Source organism: Heliangelus exortis, chromosome 11 (genome assembly GCF_036169615.1).
Source record: "Heliangelus exortis chromosome 11, bHelExo1.hap1, whole genome shotgun sequence".
NCBI lineage: Eukaryota > Metazoa > Chordata > Aves > Apodiformes > Trochilidae > Heliangelus > Heliangelus exortis.
In genome coordinates this window covers 17,007,309-17,025,734 of record NC_092432.1, presented here as the reverse complement: position 1 = coordinate 17,025,734, position 18,426 = coordinate 17,007,309, and the positions used below count along the sequence as shown (strand labels likewise).

The following is an 18,426-nucleotide window of genomic DNA, read 5'->3' as shown; positions in this document are numbered from 1 at the left end:
TGCCATTTGTGAAAGACTTGCTGTTGGTCAAGTCAGAGAATTGATCCAGTTGAAAATAACTCTATATGTACTTTTCATCCTTTTTTGCCAGTCCCAATTTTATCTCTTAACTGGCTCTCTGATATGGCTTATTCTTCTGTTGCACAGAAAAGTATCAGCATCAAGTAACTAATAGAAACACACATCTGTCATTAGAAATGGAACATAAACAGCTTCTCTTGGGATCAGTATGTATTTTTAGGGCTAAATAAAATAAACCTATCATCACAGTTCCCCTCAAAAGAGTTTTAGCAACTATTTGATCAGAGTTCTGCGACATGAACAACAGACATGCAAGTGAGGAGGGGGAGTGTTTTGTGCATTTTTAGTTTGGCACATAAACTTCAGATTTCCAAAGCCCTATTTTACCTGAACAATATAATCAGTAACAATTTGAGAGGTCTGTGGTTTTCAGCCTATTTTATAATTATATTAGCAATACAAGTTAGACATGCTGTTCTGAACTTGTTGTGTTACTGGCTCTCGCATAAATTACTCATGTTTGGCTTAATAAATAACCAGCACAGAAACACACATTCAGTATAAATTAGTTTGGTGAAGATTCCTTCATTGGAAGCAAATATAACTGTCAGGAGACATAAAATAAATTATTTGGTCAGCTGACAATTCAGAATCTACACCATTTCATCCCACGTCTGGACTACAATGACTTCTGGCATTAGATATGTGTGGATCAGAGGGCAGAAACCGATTACTAGGGAACTGTTTTGCAGATTGCACATGCAGAAACATTAAAATACTTCATTTTAAAGCAAGTTCATCTTTCTGTCTTACAACAAAGATTTCCATATTGCCCTACAGCTAATCTATTACAATTAGGAAAAGATTTCTGTAGATATTTATATACTTAAAATTACTAGTCAAACATTAAGAAATGCACTCTATGCATTCATAACAAAGAGGGCAGAACAAGCTGACTCCATCCAGTAAAACCCACTAGTAAGACTGTATCTGGAACTACATGCCTTGGTAGTACTTATATCATGCCAATCCTTAAAAAAAGTAAAACCAAAAACAAAACAAGCACTTAACTGAACCCAAAGCGTGCCTAAAAATTTACTTTGCGTCAAAAAAACAAACAAAGCTATAATAGAAAAGACTATTTGCTATATACTTACTGTAAGTGATGCCTTGTTCATTCTAAATATAAGTCAAATGCTTGGTTCATTTTAAAATATCTTGCAGTATGACAGATCAGTTTGCAGAAAGCTGCTGTTTCACATTTCAGATCTAGAATTTGAAAATTCCATAATTTCTTTAAATAAAAACTTTCAGTAATCTCCTTGGTGTGGAACATGAAAAAAATACAATTTTGGAAAAATTTTCTCCTAAAGTATTTATTTCCAAATTGCCATTCTTATTTTCTAATATGGCCATTCAGAAATGTTGAAAATAATTTCATTCTCCTGTACGACACTGATTCCTGACAATGAGTTGAAATTACAAAGCTATTTCACTTAATTGTCTAATATAACACCCTAACTTTAATAACAAACTTTTACAGCAACAATTCCACTGCAAGTAAGAAATGACACAATGAAGAACCTCTAACCTTTCACCCTGCACTATGAGTAAGAGAGCCTTCCCTAGCACACCACAACACTGGAAATTAAAATCAACAACAGAACACACTTTGGAAACAATCAGAGACTGACTTCATGCAAGTTCTATTCAGTTACTACCACCAATAGGCTACAGCTACTTACCATCAACAGAAGAACATCCTTAACTATGAAGCAGTAGCTACTTGAGTAACACAAAATCATTCCATTAATACACAAGGAAAAAGGCACTGACAGTAACAGCATTACTACTTAAACCAAGCAATTAAATAATCCCAGTTTACACTTTGAGGTGTTAAACCAAAATGATCCCTACTACATGAGAAAGGCAGACTGAGCAACCCAATGGGGTTACACAGTAACCTCTCTAACTTGGTCCCCAGTCTGCCCAGTCACAGTGCTGGAGTCATAGCACTCACACTGCAACGCCAGGACTTCCATTCTCCAGCTCTGGGACATCACACAACGAATGAAAATATCAAGAAAAAGAGGTGCAGGGGTTCAAAGCAGTCAGAAGTGAACATACCTGGGAACTAACACATAAGGGTGCCTCACCAAAAAGTGTGCTTTCTTTCTCCCATCAAGATGTGTTACAGCTGCTCTGAACACAACTCACGACTTAATGTTCTAAGGATTTGTAGAAGGGATTAAAAAAAAAAACCAAAAACAAACAACCAAAAAACAACAGAAGAGTTGGGAGCTAACTTGCAAGACAAGCAGGCACTTCTAAAATTTAAAACTTTCCATGATTCAGTCTAAAAAACCTCCAACAAATCTGTACAGCCAGTTGCCTATTTAAGGACATGGGTATACAAAAAAAATCAAATCAAACCTAAAAAGCAGGTGATACAGCTGACTGGCATTAATAGATAAAAGTCAAACACATTCAGTGGCAAATATCTTCACCTTATGCCATACCACCTCAACAAGACCACAGCCCAACTGGAAAATGTTCAGAAGTAAGCAAAAGGATAAGAGATACAGAAAGCTTGCTTACTTCTTGAGACCAACTAAAACAACAAAGTTAGAAAGAAGTGAAATGGAGTTAACACACGACAAGTCCAAAAACCACAAATCACATCAAGTTGGGTAGTATGGCCTGACGTGTCACACACATACTAGGATTTATCTGAAGAAGAAACTAAATGGTTGTAAATTTAGAATACTTACATGTATGTAACTGCATACAACTAAATGTGTAGCTCTTTACCAGATAAAGCTTCAAGATAAGCTTTATCACCAGTTGGTTGATAGAAGTTTGTGACTACAGAAAGCAATTGCATAAATTAACGTAAGAAAAATCCAGCAAGAGGATTTAAATGGGCTATGAGGATTTTAATGGGCTATTGTCCCTATGAGGCTCTAGCTCTGATTCCTCCCATTTAAGAGGAAAGCCCCAACACGTTGAGGGAAGCAGCTGGGAGTGCTGCTTCTCCTGTTCCTCATTCTTCCTGCATTCTTTCCTGCTGGTGGCCACCATCAGCAAGAGGTGACATCTGACCCAGTCCAGATGTATTTATGACCCATCCATAAACCCACCACAGGTGTGACCGCACGCCAATGACTGCACTAAAATTGACTTCTACAATCTGACCATGAAACATGGTGCAAACACAAGAGACCATGAATAATTAATTGCAACAGCAGCTCATTACCAATATTCCTGTAACTTGCCTTAACATAAACAAGTCTTACAGATTACAAAAAAATAATATTCCGTTTCAATTTACTTCCATAATTTTACTGTATAAACTTTTAAGGACAAAAGCAACTAAATTATTTCTAGCCATTTTGTCAAAGAAACGTGCAGGTAACAACTACTGCCTTTATCTACTAGCAAGTAAGTACAGTGAGCAACACCTTAAAATAATTACTACAAGTGGGTATTAAGATTCAGGAGCATCCATAATTTCTCAATCAGATGTTCCATTAGTTACATAAGCTCCTGCAGAACATCCTGTCTGAGCAACAGCAAGAGCCTTTTTGCCTCATCTTGCCTAAACCACAGTGTGGCACTGCTCACAGTACAGGCACGGACTGGTTCATTACCCATCCATGTACAGCACCTCTCTGCACACTGCTTTGCCATTCAAATCATGAAAACATACACTGCATTACATGTTATTATGTCATACATTTATCATAACATGTTATGTTATACACGTTATATTTGTATATAATGTATGTATATAACATAGCATGTTACGTTATACAAATTTTTTTAATCCTTAAGTTGATGTGTGAAAAATGCTACAGGCATTGCTGTGGAATTTATACAGCAACTGACTACCAGAAAAAAAAAAACCTTCAGGTTTAACAACTTTCACTTAATTCTCTCCTAAAGTACAAAAGCCAATTTCCTACTAGTCAGTCAAGGCGCTTGAACATACTGACTGGCAGACTACATATTTCTCTTTTTCCTCTTTGACACACTTATAAAACAAGCTAGGCAAACAAACAAGAAAAACGTGAAACTGTTACTTAGGCCAACTCCTCTGCTAACTGCAAAAACTCTTCATCACAGTGCTGCACTAGGAGAAGAGAGCTGCCAAAAGGAAAAGGAAACCTTTTTCTAACTCCATATTAAACTCTGATCGTATTTTAGAATTAAATTATATCAAATTCATGGATTCATAGAATCATTAAAGTTGGTAAAGTCCTTTTATAAAGTTATTTGCTTTTCTTTACTGCAGTACACCCATTGCCTTTTATAACTGAGGTTTTTACTTGCTTTAAATTCTGTTTGTTGCTTTCCCTAATATACTATTACTCCTCAGGACACACAGTTCCATGAGAACACAGGCTTTTGTTCCAAAAGCTGAAGAGATGCATCTCTATTCCTCTGGACACCAAAGGTAACTTTAAAGACAAACTCTAGAGGCAAGATTTTTGTTCCTATGTAAATTCTAATTTTTGGGTTTTTTTATTTTTAATAGCAAAACCCTCCTCATTTTCTAGCCTGACTCATAATCTTTCCATGTCTGGAACTGCCTCTCCTAAGATCCAGTGCATAGAAATACTAGTTAGACAGTAAGGTATTTTGCCACTTAGGAATTTCAGTTTTTAGTAAGCTACTCAAAGAAACTGTTTTAGGAATCAAGAACTTAATACAACTATTTGCAGTTTTTGAGGATCACTGTTTTGGTTTTTTTTATTATTTTATTTATTAATATAATTCCAAAGGAACTCCTTAAAGACTACATGAATTAAAGAACAACAAACATTCAGATGCTCAGTTTTAACACTGCTCCTGAGAGCAAAAGCAAGGTCACTCAGCTATTATGGACAGAATATTAGGAAGACCATACTCAAACTGTACTTGCAAGGGAGTACAAGTCAAGTCAGCCCTAATATAATGACATGACTAGGAATTTGGCCAGAAATTTGAGTTGTGACAAATCCAAACTCCAGACTATACAACAATACACTGTGTACTTGTTTATAGACTTTTCTACTGCAACATTTGATGACAGACAGCCCTCCCGCCCACCCAAAAAAAAAAGTGTTTAGAGCAGTGCTTAACTTTAAACAGGAAGAGTTTAAGTCATCTAAAGTCACTTCTAGTCACATGCTCCCTGCCTCCATACAAACTGAAGTTCACAAAAATTAAGATTTTGTCAGAGCTACTCTGTAGCTGTATAGAGCAGCGAATTTTATTGAAACAAATTAACACGGCAGCATGATACGTAGATGGAAATTTTAATTCTGTGGTGATTCATCTCTTTCAATTCACTCCTATATAACCTGGGGCAGCTTACTACAAATGCCCCCAAAGCAATCAAACACCGATTTCAAAGATAGTGCAGACAAGGGAAATTATGCAAACGTGTAATAAATACAAGCCAGCCGAGAAAAACAAACCCAGTCAGCACCATTTTAAGTGTACTTCCGAGTTACACAGCTGAAGGACAAACAAACTGCAAACAGTTATGGTACAGAAGTTGTTTTCTTTAACTGTTCATGCAGATGTTCCACAGTAAAGGCAAAACGTGTTACATTTTGAGAAAAGCAATCTAATACTGGCTTGCATTTTCTCTGGAATGTATCAGAGAAGAACACGCAGTCACTTCCTTGTGAGTCAAAGACCTTGGATGAATATCAACTGCAACATGACCAATAAAATGCCAAGTGGTAAGCAGAAATTTGGCAAGCATAAAAATATAACTGCATTTCAAATAACAAGCATCCTTACCAAGGCATTTTATGGTATTTACTGCTTAAATAACAACATTCCCACATGAAGCAGTGACAGTAGTATTTTACTAAGAGTAACTTCTTTATTCTGTTGATGACTTTGAAAGTTAACATGTTTTATCAACTTTGACAACATGATAGCAAGAGCCTATTAATTCACATTTGTCAACACATAAACTGAATGCTAAGAAAAAAAAAATACAGTTCACCGATGTTTTAAACTTGGGGTTACCCTCTACAAGCAGCAAGCCAAATTTATTACTGCACTGTATAGTCAGCAATTAAAGTACTCTTGAAAGCAGTAGATTGTTACTCTGAGGACTGTTGCTCTGAAAAAGGCTTTTACAAATGCTCTCTAACTGAAGTCACATTTACCAAAGTGTCTATCTTATTTAAAGTATGGAAGTCATTAATATGCTACATTGTTATAAATATGAATGAATTTATAATTATGAACATCAATTAAAACACTGCTTTTCTCATCCACACATTGAAAAGATCACTCTGAGTAGGTGTAAAGACACTTAAAAAAATCCCACATTACATAACAGGTGTGTACTCAGTAAGAGTACGTGAACAAAGATGGCATTAGAAGTTTTCAAAAACAGAAGACAGTCACACCTACCAACTGGAAATTCTACAAATATTTTCCTTTAAATTGAAATAAGACTATAACACATGCTGTGGTGGTGGGTTCTGCACACAGGAAAGGGTCCGACTCCCTGACAAAAATAAAATTATGAGTGGTCTTCCAAAAGTTTTCATAAAATTACAAAACTTACCAAGATTTCAAACGCTTGCATTACACCGACAAAATTGCCTACGTATTTATTTAGAATACAAAGCAGGTTAGAACTATTTTCTACAGATATCGTTACATTTTCCTGATGAGAAGTAGGAAAGAGCGTGCCAAGATTAAATTATACCAAAATCAATAATCACAGTAAAACTACTTACATTTGACCAGTTCCATTACAATAATCAAAAGACCTAAATATATCCTTGTTCAGGTATCTGTCAAACTCCTGATTTATGCCTACCTGGCAGAAGTACTGGTTCCAGTTTTTTAATTCTTGGTTCTGATGACATATGGTCTTCAGCCTGAGGGGGGAAAAAAAAAAAAACAAACAAGAATTTACTTAAGAATCAGAACTTTCCACTCAGACACAAGCTTGATGAAAACAGGAGCAGGAGAAAGTTCTTTTAACTTAAGAAAGTTGATCTTCAAGTGCTAGGATCCAATCATAGCACAGTTTTCTGTAATGTCCTAACATGTTTTTGTGTTCATTTAGCTTTATACTAGAAGAAAAATGCATTGTTCAAAGTGCTAATGTTGAACTAATTGTGTAACCCAGGCTATAAGGTGGCACAGGATGAACAAACGAACAAAAAACAATTTGTCTTGACACTCCATAAAGGCTCGAGTCCTGCAACAAGCTTTAAACAGATTTGGACATTCAAGCTTGCACAAAACTCTCCAGCAACTTTCAACATGCACAACTTGCTGACAAGAAAAATTTCCATACATGAAAGAAAACATACATGCTTACTTGCATTTTAATTCCATACCTTAAGAATAAAAATTCTTCTATACAAAGACTGGAACCTTCAGTGAAATAACCTTAATACCTATGGTTCCTACACTGACAGAGATAGAGGCGCTTCCTAGGACTGGGAATATGCAGAATTATGTTGCATTAACGTTTCACTTTTACCAAGAAACGGTGAAAGGGCAAAAATGAGTCAACATGTCAAACGTGTTGCTAGAATAGGTCCTGCTGTGTCTAAAATAAATAAATAAATAAACATCACAGTATGTCAAGTGCACACCCAGACCACACAAAATGTTCCTGGTGGTTCCACTAGATATACTTGATACTATATACAGTGTATATACGATATTCTACTACATATACTTGATATATATACTTGACTTTCTTATTTATGCCATCAGCCAAGTTTTAAATGTGAAACGATGGCTACAGCGAGAGTTGAATTATCTGCGTAACAGACAAGCACCAGCTGTTTTCTCCTTCGGGTAACACCAATCCCCCCAGCACAAAGAAGAAAGCCATCCCAAACACCTGAAACATTATTCGTAACTTTCCAAAACAATGTCATATTGACCGTTTTGTATCCAGACAAGCCTTTATTTCGATAAACGTTCTGCACCTGGACCGAAGTTTGGGCTCGTCAGCAGCATACGCTCGCTTGGTGTTTGTGTGCCCCTTCAGACCCAGAGGCCGACAGCCCGCCCTGCCAAGCCAACCCGCTGCACACCTTTTGTTTCCAGGGCTGCTGGCTCTCCTCGGGAGCCCCTCCACAGCGGCGCAGCGCAGGTGCTGGATCACCGCCTCGCCAGGCCGGCAGCCCCGCGGCGACCTGAAGAGGAGCCCCGGCCAAAACCCCACGGGCCCCGCTCCGGCCCAGCCGCCGCCACGATGGGAGGGCAGCCCTGGACCAGGGCCAAGGACGAGGCCAGCGCAGGGAAGGGAAGAGCCGAGCCGGTCGCTAACGAAACGAAAAGGCTGTTACCTGAGGGAGCGGCAGAAGGTAAGACTTGAAGGTGGGCTTGGGCTGCTTCAGCGAAAACATGGTCGCTGCCGGCGAGAGCCCCGGCGGGCGGGGAGGGCGCGACGGGCCGAGCCGGGCCCAGGAGGCCCGGTCCCGCGGGGGCAGGGTGTCGACGCCCGCCGGCTCAGGCCCGGCGCCCCGCAGCCACTCGGGGCTGCGCGCTCCCAGTCACACGGCGGCGGGTGGGGGCGGCCCCAGTGCACCCTCCTTCCCCAAGGGAGGAGTCAGCCGCCTGGGCAGGCCCAGGCTGGGGCTGCCCCAGCCCTTCATCGAGCCCCCGCGGCTCTCTCCGCCTACCCGCGACAGCGGCCCAGCAGCGCTCTACCGCCGGCAGCGGGCGGGTAGCGGCCCCGGCGGGCGGTGGGCTGAGGCGGGTTCTGCTGGGGCGGCCATATTGTGAAGGGGGTGCTTGGGGGACAGGGGAGCCGCCTCCGTACGGCGGCGCGGAGGGCCCAATCGGCCGCCCTCCGCACCGGCGTCCGAGAAGTTCAGGTTTTATGCACTTATACTTGGCACCTCCTGTAGTGTAAGGGCAATTGCAGCCAGCGGCGTCATTCCTGACCAGAGGCACAGCCGTTTTGAGTTGCCGAACCCCACCGGTTCCCTGGAGACCTCGCTCCCTTCGTCCCCTGCCTCGGGCGGAGCCTCCCACGAGCAGGCCAGGGCGGTGGGTGGCAGCGCTGGGCAAGCGGCGAGAGGCTGCCTCTCCTCCTGGCCTGCGGGAGAGAAAAGCGATCAGAAACACAGGGGCTGCGGGGATCATTAGAGTGAGGACTGAAGCAGAGAATTTCCACAGTGGCCTCTGGGCCACTTGGAGACCGTGGAACCTTTGCTTGGGGCCTGCGAGGACAGGATTTCGTTGCTTCCAGTTGACAGTTGTCATTTTAGGCAAAACGTGCCTGGAACCTCACATGGTCCAAGCTCAGAGGAACCAGGTGTTACCAGCCAGGTGTCTCCAGAGTTTGAAGCAAAGTCTGATGCATTGGGTAGGGTAAGAAAGGCTGCTGGTTGCTGTGCCTGGTGGTGCTCCCCCAGTGTCTGCTGCACCATAGTGATGATTCAAGCTATGAGACGTGTAGTTTTATATAAGGCCCATGGTTTAGAGGCAAGAGTTGAGGGCCAGGACATGCCAAGCAATGATGGTATTTGGACACTGTAGCCTCACCCTAATAAAAAGCATAGCTTTAGTCAGCACACAGTTATTTTCCATACCAGCTCACACGTAAAGGCCTGTTCCATAATAGTGTCATTATTTCACCATGACATAAAGATAGTAAAGAATAGTAAGATAGTAAAGATAGTAAAGAAACTAAGAATCCAGAAAAATTCTAGATACAAAATGACACATGCATCATGTAGCATCAGCTGCAGCGTCAAGGTCTTCCCTTGTTGACATTAATAGGAAGCACATTACATTGCATTATAGACCCAGGGATTTTTTTGTGAAGTCAGACGATGGATGCTCAATAGAGTCGACATCAGGGCACAGTCTGGATTCCCTGATTTAGATGAGGTGCCCCATTGATGCCATTAGGGAGGTGTGTTTGACCCGTGAGGAGGGAAACAACCCACTGGCACCTGTCTAGGTTAAAGAAAGAAGCACCTGTGCAAACATTTAAAGCTCTTCAAGAGCCCAAGGGAGAATGCTGGCAAGCACCTCCATAACAATACACTACTATTGGACTTCCAAGTGGAGAAAATAAAAACCATCCCATCATGTAGTAGTTTTAAACCAAGTGCACCAGCTTTCACTAGGGTCCTAGCTTCACATTATCCTGCATTTTCACATATAGGATTTTCATTTTATACTGCAAACATCATTGTCCGTCTGGCATTCTTCAGCCTGGCAAGGTCTCAGGCTCAGGTGTTGAGCATTTTAGAGAGTGCACTGAGCTGCAGAAGCTGCTGGTTGTGTAATGCTGAGTGCACAACAGTGCTGTGAGAGCAAACCACAGCTTCTATCCTACTGATGCCTTACTGCTTTCACAAACTAAATCCCTTGGATATTTGATAAATGAGGAATACTGTGAGACTTGCCCTCACCTTTATTCTTTCTGTTCATATTCAGAACACTGTTGAAAGGAAATGAAAAACAGAAAAGGAGGAAGAGAAAGCAAGGGGGCAAGGAGGGCAGAAACTACCCAAATCAAGTAGGCTTGAAATCACATTTAACAAAATTGCCAGTGATACTCAAAATTACATTTATACTACATCAGAATTACAAGAGTTTCTGCATCAGCACAGAGCTTTTGGAGGAGTGCCTGCAAATGCAATCTTACTCTTGAGGCAATGAGCACAGGGTAGCACAACTTTTCATCAAGGACTGCACTGACACATTTAAATCCAGTGCTGTTCTGAAAATGGACAAAGTCAAAAGTAAGCTCTCAGTAAACTTAAGATGACAAGATCTGTGGAACTGCTCACAAGTTTCCACTGGAACTATTTTCTGCCGATGGGTGGAGAAAGCTGATTTGACCAAAAGATTTTGGAGGAGCAAGTTAATTCTGTCACAGCTTGTGGTGGGATATAAGCTGGCAGTGCAGACAGGCAGAGCAGGACAGGCAAGTTGGGCAGGACAGACAAGGCAAGAGGGCAGGTCAGGCTAGGCAGGCAGGAGAGGTGGTTGATGGGGTAGGACAAGCAGGGAAATAATCTGGATCCACTGACTCCTTGGCAATGCACTAAGCTGCCTGCCCATCTCCATCATCAAGGCTTGCCTCACTTGCTTCTTTTTTCCAAGCACTTCTGCTCAATCAAACCTTTCTGAGAATGCCTTTGTCCTGTGAGAACACTCTTGAAAGAATGGTGGGAAGCTAGCTAGCTACACAGCAAAGCCAGCTGAACAGAAAAGGCTGCAGATACCTATTTTTACTTTCATTATTTTAGAAAATACATTTTTTACTCAGTGCAGTTCTTTTCCTCGCCTCAGAATTAAGTTTTTCCGTGGCACCTCCTGTATGCTAACCTGACCAGGACCCTTACATTTGCCCACTGTCATGGCTGTCTCTGAGCCAGCTTGGTCCACTCTCCTGGTGGTATCACACATCACATGCTGTACAAGAGTTTCTTGGGGCACCTTTTTAATATATGGTGCAAATTGTTTGTATCAGTAAAGATAATTATCTGCCTAGCTATGGTGCATAACCTGCTGTATTTACTGCAGGTCCCATTTAGTATCCTCCTTAAAGTTCTGGTACGGCCTCACAAGAAAGCTACTTGGTTGGGGAAGTACTTTGGCTTGTGCAGTGCATGAGGGCTGGGGTTAAATCAGAAGAGATTTTCACAACCGTCCCTTTTGATCAGCTGAAAGATGCATCCCTTTGTATTTGTTAATTAATCAGTTTCTGGTGAGTGTGGAGGCAAAGAATAAAAAGGCATGGACAAATAGGAGGCTATTTTAACCACACATACAAAATGGCTGTGTAGTCGCACAGAACGGTAACACAGAAGTAAACATGGAAGTGAAACAACTTCAAATATCATTCCATTTTTACAAAATGTCAGGCTCCCTAAAGCTGAATAAAAGAGAAGCCCACATGAAAAGCAAATTGTCAACACTGTTCTGACAACAGTGAAACCAGTAAACCTGCTAATAAGACCAAGCCACCAAAAGTCCATAATAAATGATAACAGAACTTTGCAAAATGTCCCTGCAGTTATCATGAAGATTCAGTGTGGTGACAGTACTTCAAGGTGTAAGTATGGATGGAGTATGGAAATACAATTCAAACCATAAAAAGCTGATGCTATCAATGGATTTGTTGAGACTTCCATCAATCTCTGCCTTACAAAGTGCTGTAAGCAGCATTATCAAGGGGGATGCTGAGACCTACATACTGTGGAGGTGATGGGCACGTGGAAGAAGTTCTGTCTTTTCAAACAATGTGAAAGAATAAGTCCTGATGGTCAATGAGTTAAGCATAAACTTTTGACCAATACTCTGCAAACAAGTAACATGCCTTTAAGTAATTTTCTATATTTGTTCACTGATACACATCCACTGCAGAGAGATGCCGAGTATTTGGGAAAAAAAACTTCCTTAAAGGTAACAAAAGAAAAGGTAAAAGATTTTTACCATCAAAACTCTGTACTTAAAATGCCACTGTTGAAACAACTGAGCTGGCAAACTGTAGCTATAGATGTGCGTTTCCAATCTCAGTGAGGGATAGAAAACACTTATGCTGTAGACTTTGTTTTTCCTTGGATTTCTTTTTTTTTTTTTTAAAGTTACTTAAGAAAATGGAGACCATATTCTCATCTGGAAAATTTGTTTTTTCTTTAGACTGACTCCTAGAAACCCTTCCTTGTTCTTCATTTGTTGTCATAATGAAAATGCAGACTAAAAGAGGAATTTGTCACAGTCGATTTGCTTCAAATACAGATTGGCTACATTTTGATCTTGCACAACATTTTTTCTGCTGTCTTTTTTTCCCCCCCTACAGGCAGTTAAAAAAAGACATTTTCTTTACAGGACTACTATAATCTCTGTTAACACAAAATACTAATGCAGATCTTGAATTCAAGTTATAAAATGTCCAATTATGTCACAGACTTAAAACCTCTCTAAGCATTTTGAAGCAATGATCACTGGGTTTGAACAGTTTAAGGCTGTCAGCATGTTTTGGGGTGGGGACAGATATGATCCTGAGAGAAAGATCATGTGACTAAAGTTCAAGGAAGGACAAAAATATGTCTACACATAGACATATTTCTGGGTCAGTTTTCTACAAACACAACTCTATTTTGCCATTCAGAACTATTTCTGTGTATGAAAACTGCTACATTGCACCTTCCTAAAAGTGGAAGTAAGAAGCATGCATTAAAACAGAAGTGAAGGGGAAGACTACATAATTTTTCCTTGCTTCCAACAATTTTGTTTTGACCTGAAAAGCACAACAGCCACAAAGAAACCAGCTGCATAAGTAAGCATAAAAACCAATAAAAATGTGTTAGTTTAGGAAGCCTTCTGATAAAATAAAATATATTTTCTAAATTATTACTTGGTAATGTTGTCCTTCTTTCAAAAGGTTTTATAAAGAGCCTGTCAGTAAATGAGCTTATTAGGGAGTCTGAAAGGGAACGAAGACAGATCTGTACTGTTGGCATCTGTGGACTGTGCCTACTTTTTATCAGCCCTCCCATCTCCTTTTCACCTGACCCCGCAAGCATTTCTTTGAAAACAGAACACGTAACTATTGAGTTTTCAATGCAAACAAACAAATATGTGAAAAACCTTTCTTCAGAAATAATTTTTAAAATCCATTATTTGTTCAATTAGTCATGCTGCTGTCTTGACTGTTGAAAAAGCAAAGTCCATAAACCACTTTAACCTTCTGTTTCTGTGGATGCATTTTCCTGCCGAGCTTTCTGTTCTTCTGTTGCACTGCCAAATGCTACCACTAAATTAGTTACGCTGCTGGCGTGTCCTGGTCTACTTAATTTGTCCTTTACAGACTTGGCTTTTCGAGGATGGCTGTGCAAACCCTTTGACCGTACTGATGGGAATCCAGAAGTCCTTTCTGGCTTTACTGATAACAAGTTCTCTTTCTCAGCCTTGACAGTGGCAGGCTTAGAGGTATAAGAGGCACTCATACCTGCTTCACCAGCGTCACTGTCATCATCTGTGTCCATCTGTAACTGTTTCTGCTCTGCTTGCCTTTCTGCTTCGCAGACAACACCAGGGTATTCTGGAGGATGTTCCTGAGAAAGGAACTCTGGTACTAACCCCCACCAACTCTGTGGGGTACAAAAGAGGAAGCGCAGAACAGAAGCTGTGGAATGGTGCAGTAACCCCTTATAAGCATCCAACTGCTGATCTCTTTGTAAGGCAGAATTTTGTGCTAAATATCATTCATCATTAGTTTTTCCTATGTGTAGCATCAAAAGCATGTGTGTTTTCTTGTCATCTGTGCTTTCCATAATTCACAGAGAGCTACTTGAGCTTTGCCGTTATTTATGTGCCAGGAGAGTACAAGAGTTGCAGCCTTTAGGGACAGCCTACTATTAACATTTCTAAGTGTGTCACCCACTTCAAGTTCAGTTATCCTCTTTCACTGTGAAGCTTCAATTAATTATATGAAAAATACATTCCAAAACAATACTCACAAGATGACTTAAAATAGCATCTAAGGCATGCTGTAAAACAGGTTCTATAGCTGTACAACAGAGAACATATCACAGAATCACAGAATGTTTAGGTTGCAACAGACCTCCAAGATCATCCAGTCCAACCTTTGACTAACACCATAATCTAACTACTAAACCTTGTCAATAAGAAGCAGGTCTAAATGCCTTTTAAATGCCTTTTAAATACCTCCAGGGATGGTGACTCCACCATTGTCCTGAGCAGGTCATTCCAATGCCTGACAACCCTCTCAGCAAAAAAATGTTTCCTAACATCTACCTTAACCTTCATATGCTGGTGTGTATGGGATTACTTTTACTCTTGAAATATCTTTCTGTTATGTATCAGCTGAGGGGAGTGGAATTAATGTCTCAGACAATTAAAATAATATTTTCCCTTTTTGTTTCATCATTTACATTGCAATGGAGGTTATGGTACCAGAAGAATGCATATACAAGTAGTGCATTAGGATACACTAGCAATTCAGCTGTGGAAATAGGTCTACATTCTTGTGATCTCACACACAAAAGATGACAAAGCATTTGGAGCAAGAAGCCATAAGAAATAAGAAATTCCCTGTTTTATTCTCTGGCACAGTATCTAGGATTTTGACAAATTTCCATGGATAAAGAGCATGATAGAAACCACTCAAATGCATGTAGCAGATTTCATTTGCTTCTCTATTCTCAAACTTTGCATATAATAATGCGAGATATTCAAGGCCTCCCTTGAAAAGTATGATGCTTGACCTTTAAATGATTACATGGCTCACAGAGCTACTTCATAAAAAAATGATAGCAGGATATATATGGAATAGCTCATCATCAGCATACTACGAGATTGATTAAAGTGAAAGTGTTTAAACTGTGTATATTTTCCCTACAGTAAGAATTTTTCATAATTTCAAGCAAGTGACAAAAGACCTCATCCTTTGACTTGAAAGTGCTACCAGAACAGGCAGAGCCTTTGGGAACTTGCTGCCAAGTGACCTGGTAGAAAACTGCTGCTGCCATTATCACTGTGTGCTTACACAGCAACAAACATCACCTAGTCCTCAGAACAGCTGAATGATTTACATGTGAATATTCCCCATCTTTTAAATGGGGAAGTTCATACTGAAAAGCTAAATGCTTGTTCAAAGCTTCCAAAGGAATCTGTGCCAGAGATTAAAATTCAGCAGCTGTGAGTGCTGGGCCCTAGCGCAAACCATAGGTCCAAGGGAAGAATCCTCAGTGCTTTTGTCAGAAAGCTCCAACATGTTTCCCACGGGTGGATGACTGCTGGAAGCTGAACAAATACGAATTTGCTCAAACAGATAAAAAGCGTGACTGTCATCTGAGAGGAAAAATACTTGTCACGGACAAAAATGTTCCTATGCCAGAGCTACCCAAGCCAGCAGCCTTAGTGACAAACCAGTAGGAACAACAAAAAGCTTGCTCTTGTGAGAGATGCACCCACAGAGATATTTACTCAGGTTTCAGATCAGCTTCTGAACTGGTGAGAGGTTTCTTCTACATCTAGTCTTTTGTACTTGAACTCAACTTTGGTTATCATGAAGACACAAAAAGCCAAACACTGCTCCAGATAAACGGTGTGGGGTTTTTTTCTCATAATAGGTACCTTTCAGAAGTAACTCTGATGCGTTCATCATTAGATGATTGCTGCTCATCCTCTTTTTCCTGGAAGTACTCTTCCACACACTCCTCTTCAAACTCAAACAGTTTTTTTAGCTCCTCATCATTCAGAAATAACTCTGCAAGACAGAAATAGAAAATATGAATTTCCTTTTTCAGAACTTCTGGCAATCAATTTCAGTCCAATTTAGCAGATTGTTTTGGACAGCCCTGAAGGCAATGTAACGCATTCTGGCCATCATCTGCTTTTGTGACCATCCACTCAAGCCTATATTTTCTCTATGACATCTGCACTCTCTAACAGCAGAGACAGACATTGAACAAACTGACTAGATTTTACAAGATAAAGTCAGTCTCTGCCAGTTTGAGTGTTCCTTTATTTCAATGTTCTTAAAAGGATGACTGTTGTAGGCAACAGATCATCAGATATAACAGGTTTTTTCCCAGACATTCCCAGACTGTTGTGTCAAAAATTTATAATCATGTAAGGAGAATGTGAGGGAATTTTAAAGTCTTTTTATGAATTTGCCTCTTTGGGTTTAGTAGGAGTTACATTTAGCTTTTCCCCTTTCTTTATCTCAAAAGGATATTGTGCAGAAGTGTAACTACTTACAAAAAATGTTTCCTGTGAAAGGTAGAAATACTGAATACTCGGTCAGTTGCAAGCATCTGATTATTTCTGAGGCATGTAATGAAAATAATCAACAGATGATATTAGGAGAAGAATCTCACGGTTTCCATGGGAAACAACAGATCAGTCTCTAACATGGAGAAATGAAAGTGGGGATACACTTAGACACAGGTTGCTCACAATCACAGAGCTGACACTATAGAAGACAGAAACTGATTTTGATGAGATGCCATCTCACTGTTTTAAGAAAGCATGTTAAAGAAAGTCTTCATTAGCATCACAGCACTGCATATTCTCAGGAGCCCAATGAGCTGCTAAGTTGATTAAAATTTTGTCACTTTCTGTCTTCTGCAAATAAATTTGTCCATCAACATGAACCAATAGTTCAGCATTGGAAAACCTGCTGCTTTCTGCAAGTATGGTGCAAAGAGCTCAGTGTAAGGAACATTTCTTGCATACTCAGTCCCCTGTCTCGCTCATCCTGGTCTCCTTCACCCTTCCTGCAGCGACAGCAGATTCGCTTGATGATTATGTACATGTGGCTGAAGATAATCATTGGTGGTGGGAGGACAGGTCTGTCATGGAATGTCATGATCAGCTGGTACCGCTGGAACTTCCAGACCTGGTTGGATATTGATTTTACCTCAAAGAAGGTAACATAGGTACAGTTTCATCATCGAGCATGTTGAAAAAAGCAGCAGCTAAATCACAACGTGAAACCTCATGACTTGCTTGGTTTAGCTCTTTGATGCTGCTGCTGAACTAGTGATTAACATATTTAGCTACTCCTTTGGAAGGCAGCAAAGCAGAAGGTGCTCTGCATCCTTAATGTGCCACCCAGAACAGTCTATTTGCTCCTGCTGCATAAGGCCCTTTAGGTGTCCGTGAAAAGAAACTTGCACAATTTATGAATCCCATAATTGGTATTTCGGGGCTTGATTATTGTGGGAAATTAGGGACAGGCGATCGGAAGATCTCGTGTTGTACGGGCAGTACGTGTTGTACCCTCCTCTCAGCAAAGTTACTCAACCCCCGTTTGTTGGCCAGCAATACACAGTTTGTGACGCAAGCAGAAGTGACTATCTAACCCCATGTAACCAGTTAATAAACGCCATCTTGCCGTCCACCATACTGGTGTCTGTGAGCTTATGGACCAAGCAACAGCAGGACCTTTGTGAAACAGATGCTTAAAATGTGTAGCTATTCCCTCAGATTACCTTCAGCATTGTCTAGTATGGGAATAGCACACTGCCAGGAAAGAAAAGTGCAGATGTTTCATTTTAAGAAACAAATGTAATATAAGTTTGGAACAAACTCATACAAAAGCAATGACACTGAAATAAGGGCATAAGTCACCCCAGCTAATCTTTCTTCCTGAAATGGAGATTAAAAACTGCTGGGTTTTCCATGCTTGGTAAACAGTGCCTGCCTTTGAAGGAAGTTTTACATTCTACCTTAAGAGCAGTAGAATTTTATACTGATTAAAATCAAGGCTTTCCCCCCCTTCCTATCAGTGAAAGATTAATTTTCCTTTCTTGGCAAGAGAGAAGGTGCAACTTAGGTCTACTAATTCAAGCACCTGCACACTGCATTGGCCTAGCTCCCATAAAAAATACTGGCACTCGCATGTTTAGAATATTCATTCTC

The 18,426-nt window shown here is 40.4% G+C and overlaps 1 protein-coding gene and 1 long non-coding RNA gene across 3 annotated transcripts in view; one reads left to right on the top strand and one right to left on the bottom strand.

Moving 5' to 3' along the window:
* MTMR10 (myotubularin related protein 10) overlaps window positions 1-8,806 on the bottom strand; it is a 40,848-nt gene extending 32,042 nt beyond the window's left edge. The window contains exons 1-2 of one of the 2 annotated variants that reach the window (XM_071754967.1): window positions 8,352-8,806; window positions 6,857-6,917 (exon numbers count right to left, since the gene is read on the bottom strand). In XM_071754967.1, the coding sequence (XP_071611068.1) occupies window positions 6,857-6,917; window positions 8,352-8,411 (121 nt within the window). In that variant the 5' untranslated portion in view covers window positions 8,412-8,806. Of the gene's footprint in view, window positions 1-6,856; window positions 6,918-8,096; window positions 8,220-8,351 lie in introns of those variants that run through there. The other variant, XM_071754968.1, reaches the window with a different exon arrangement.
* Window positions 8,243-18,426, top strand: part of LOC139801119 (uncharacterized) — a 69,516-nt gene continuing 59,332 nt past the window's right edge. Inside the window, exons 1-3 of the long non-coding RNA XR_011728073.1 lie at window positions 8,243-8,369; window positions 10,459-10,540; window positions 17,286-17,432. This is a non-coding gene — a long non-coding RNA (uncharacterized lncRNA). The remainder of the gene's footprint in view (window positions 8,370-10,458; window positions 10,541-17,285; window positions 17,433-18,426) is intronic.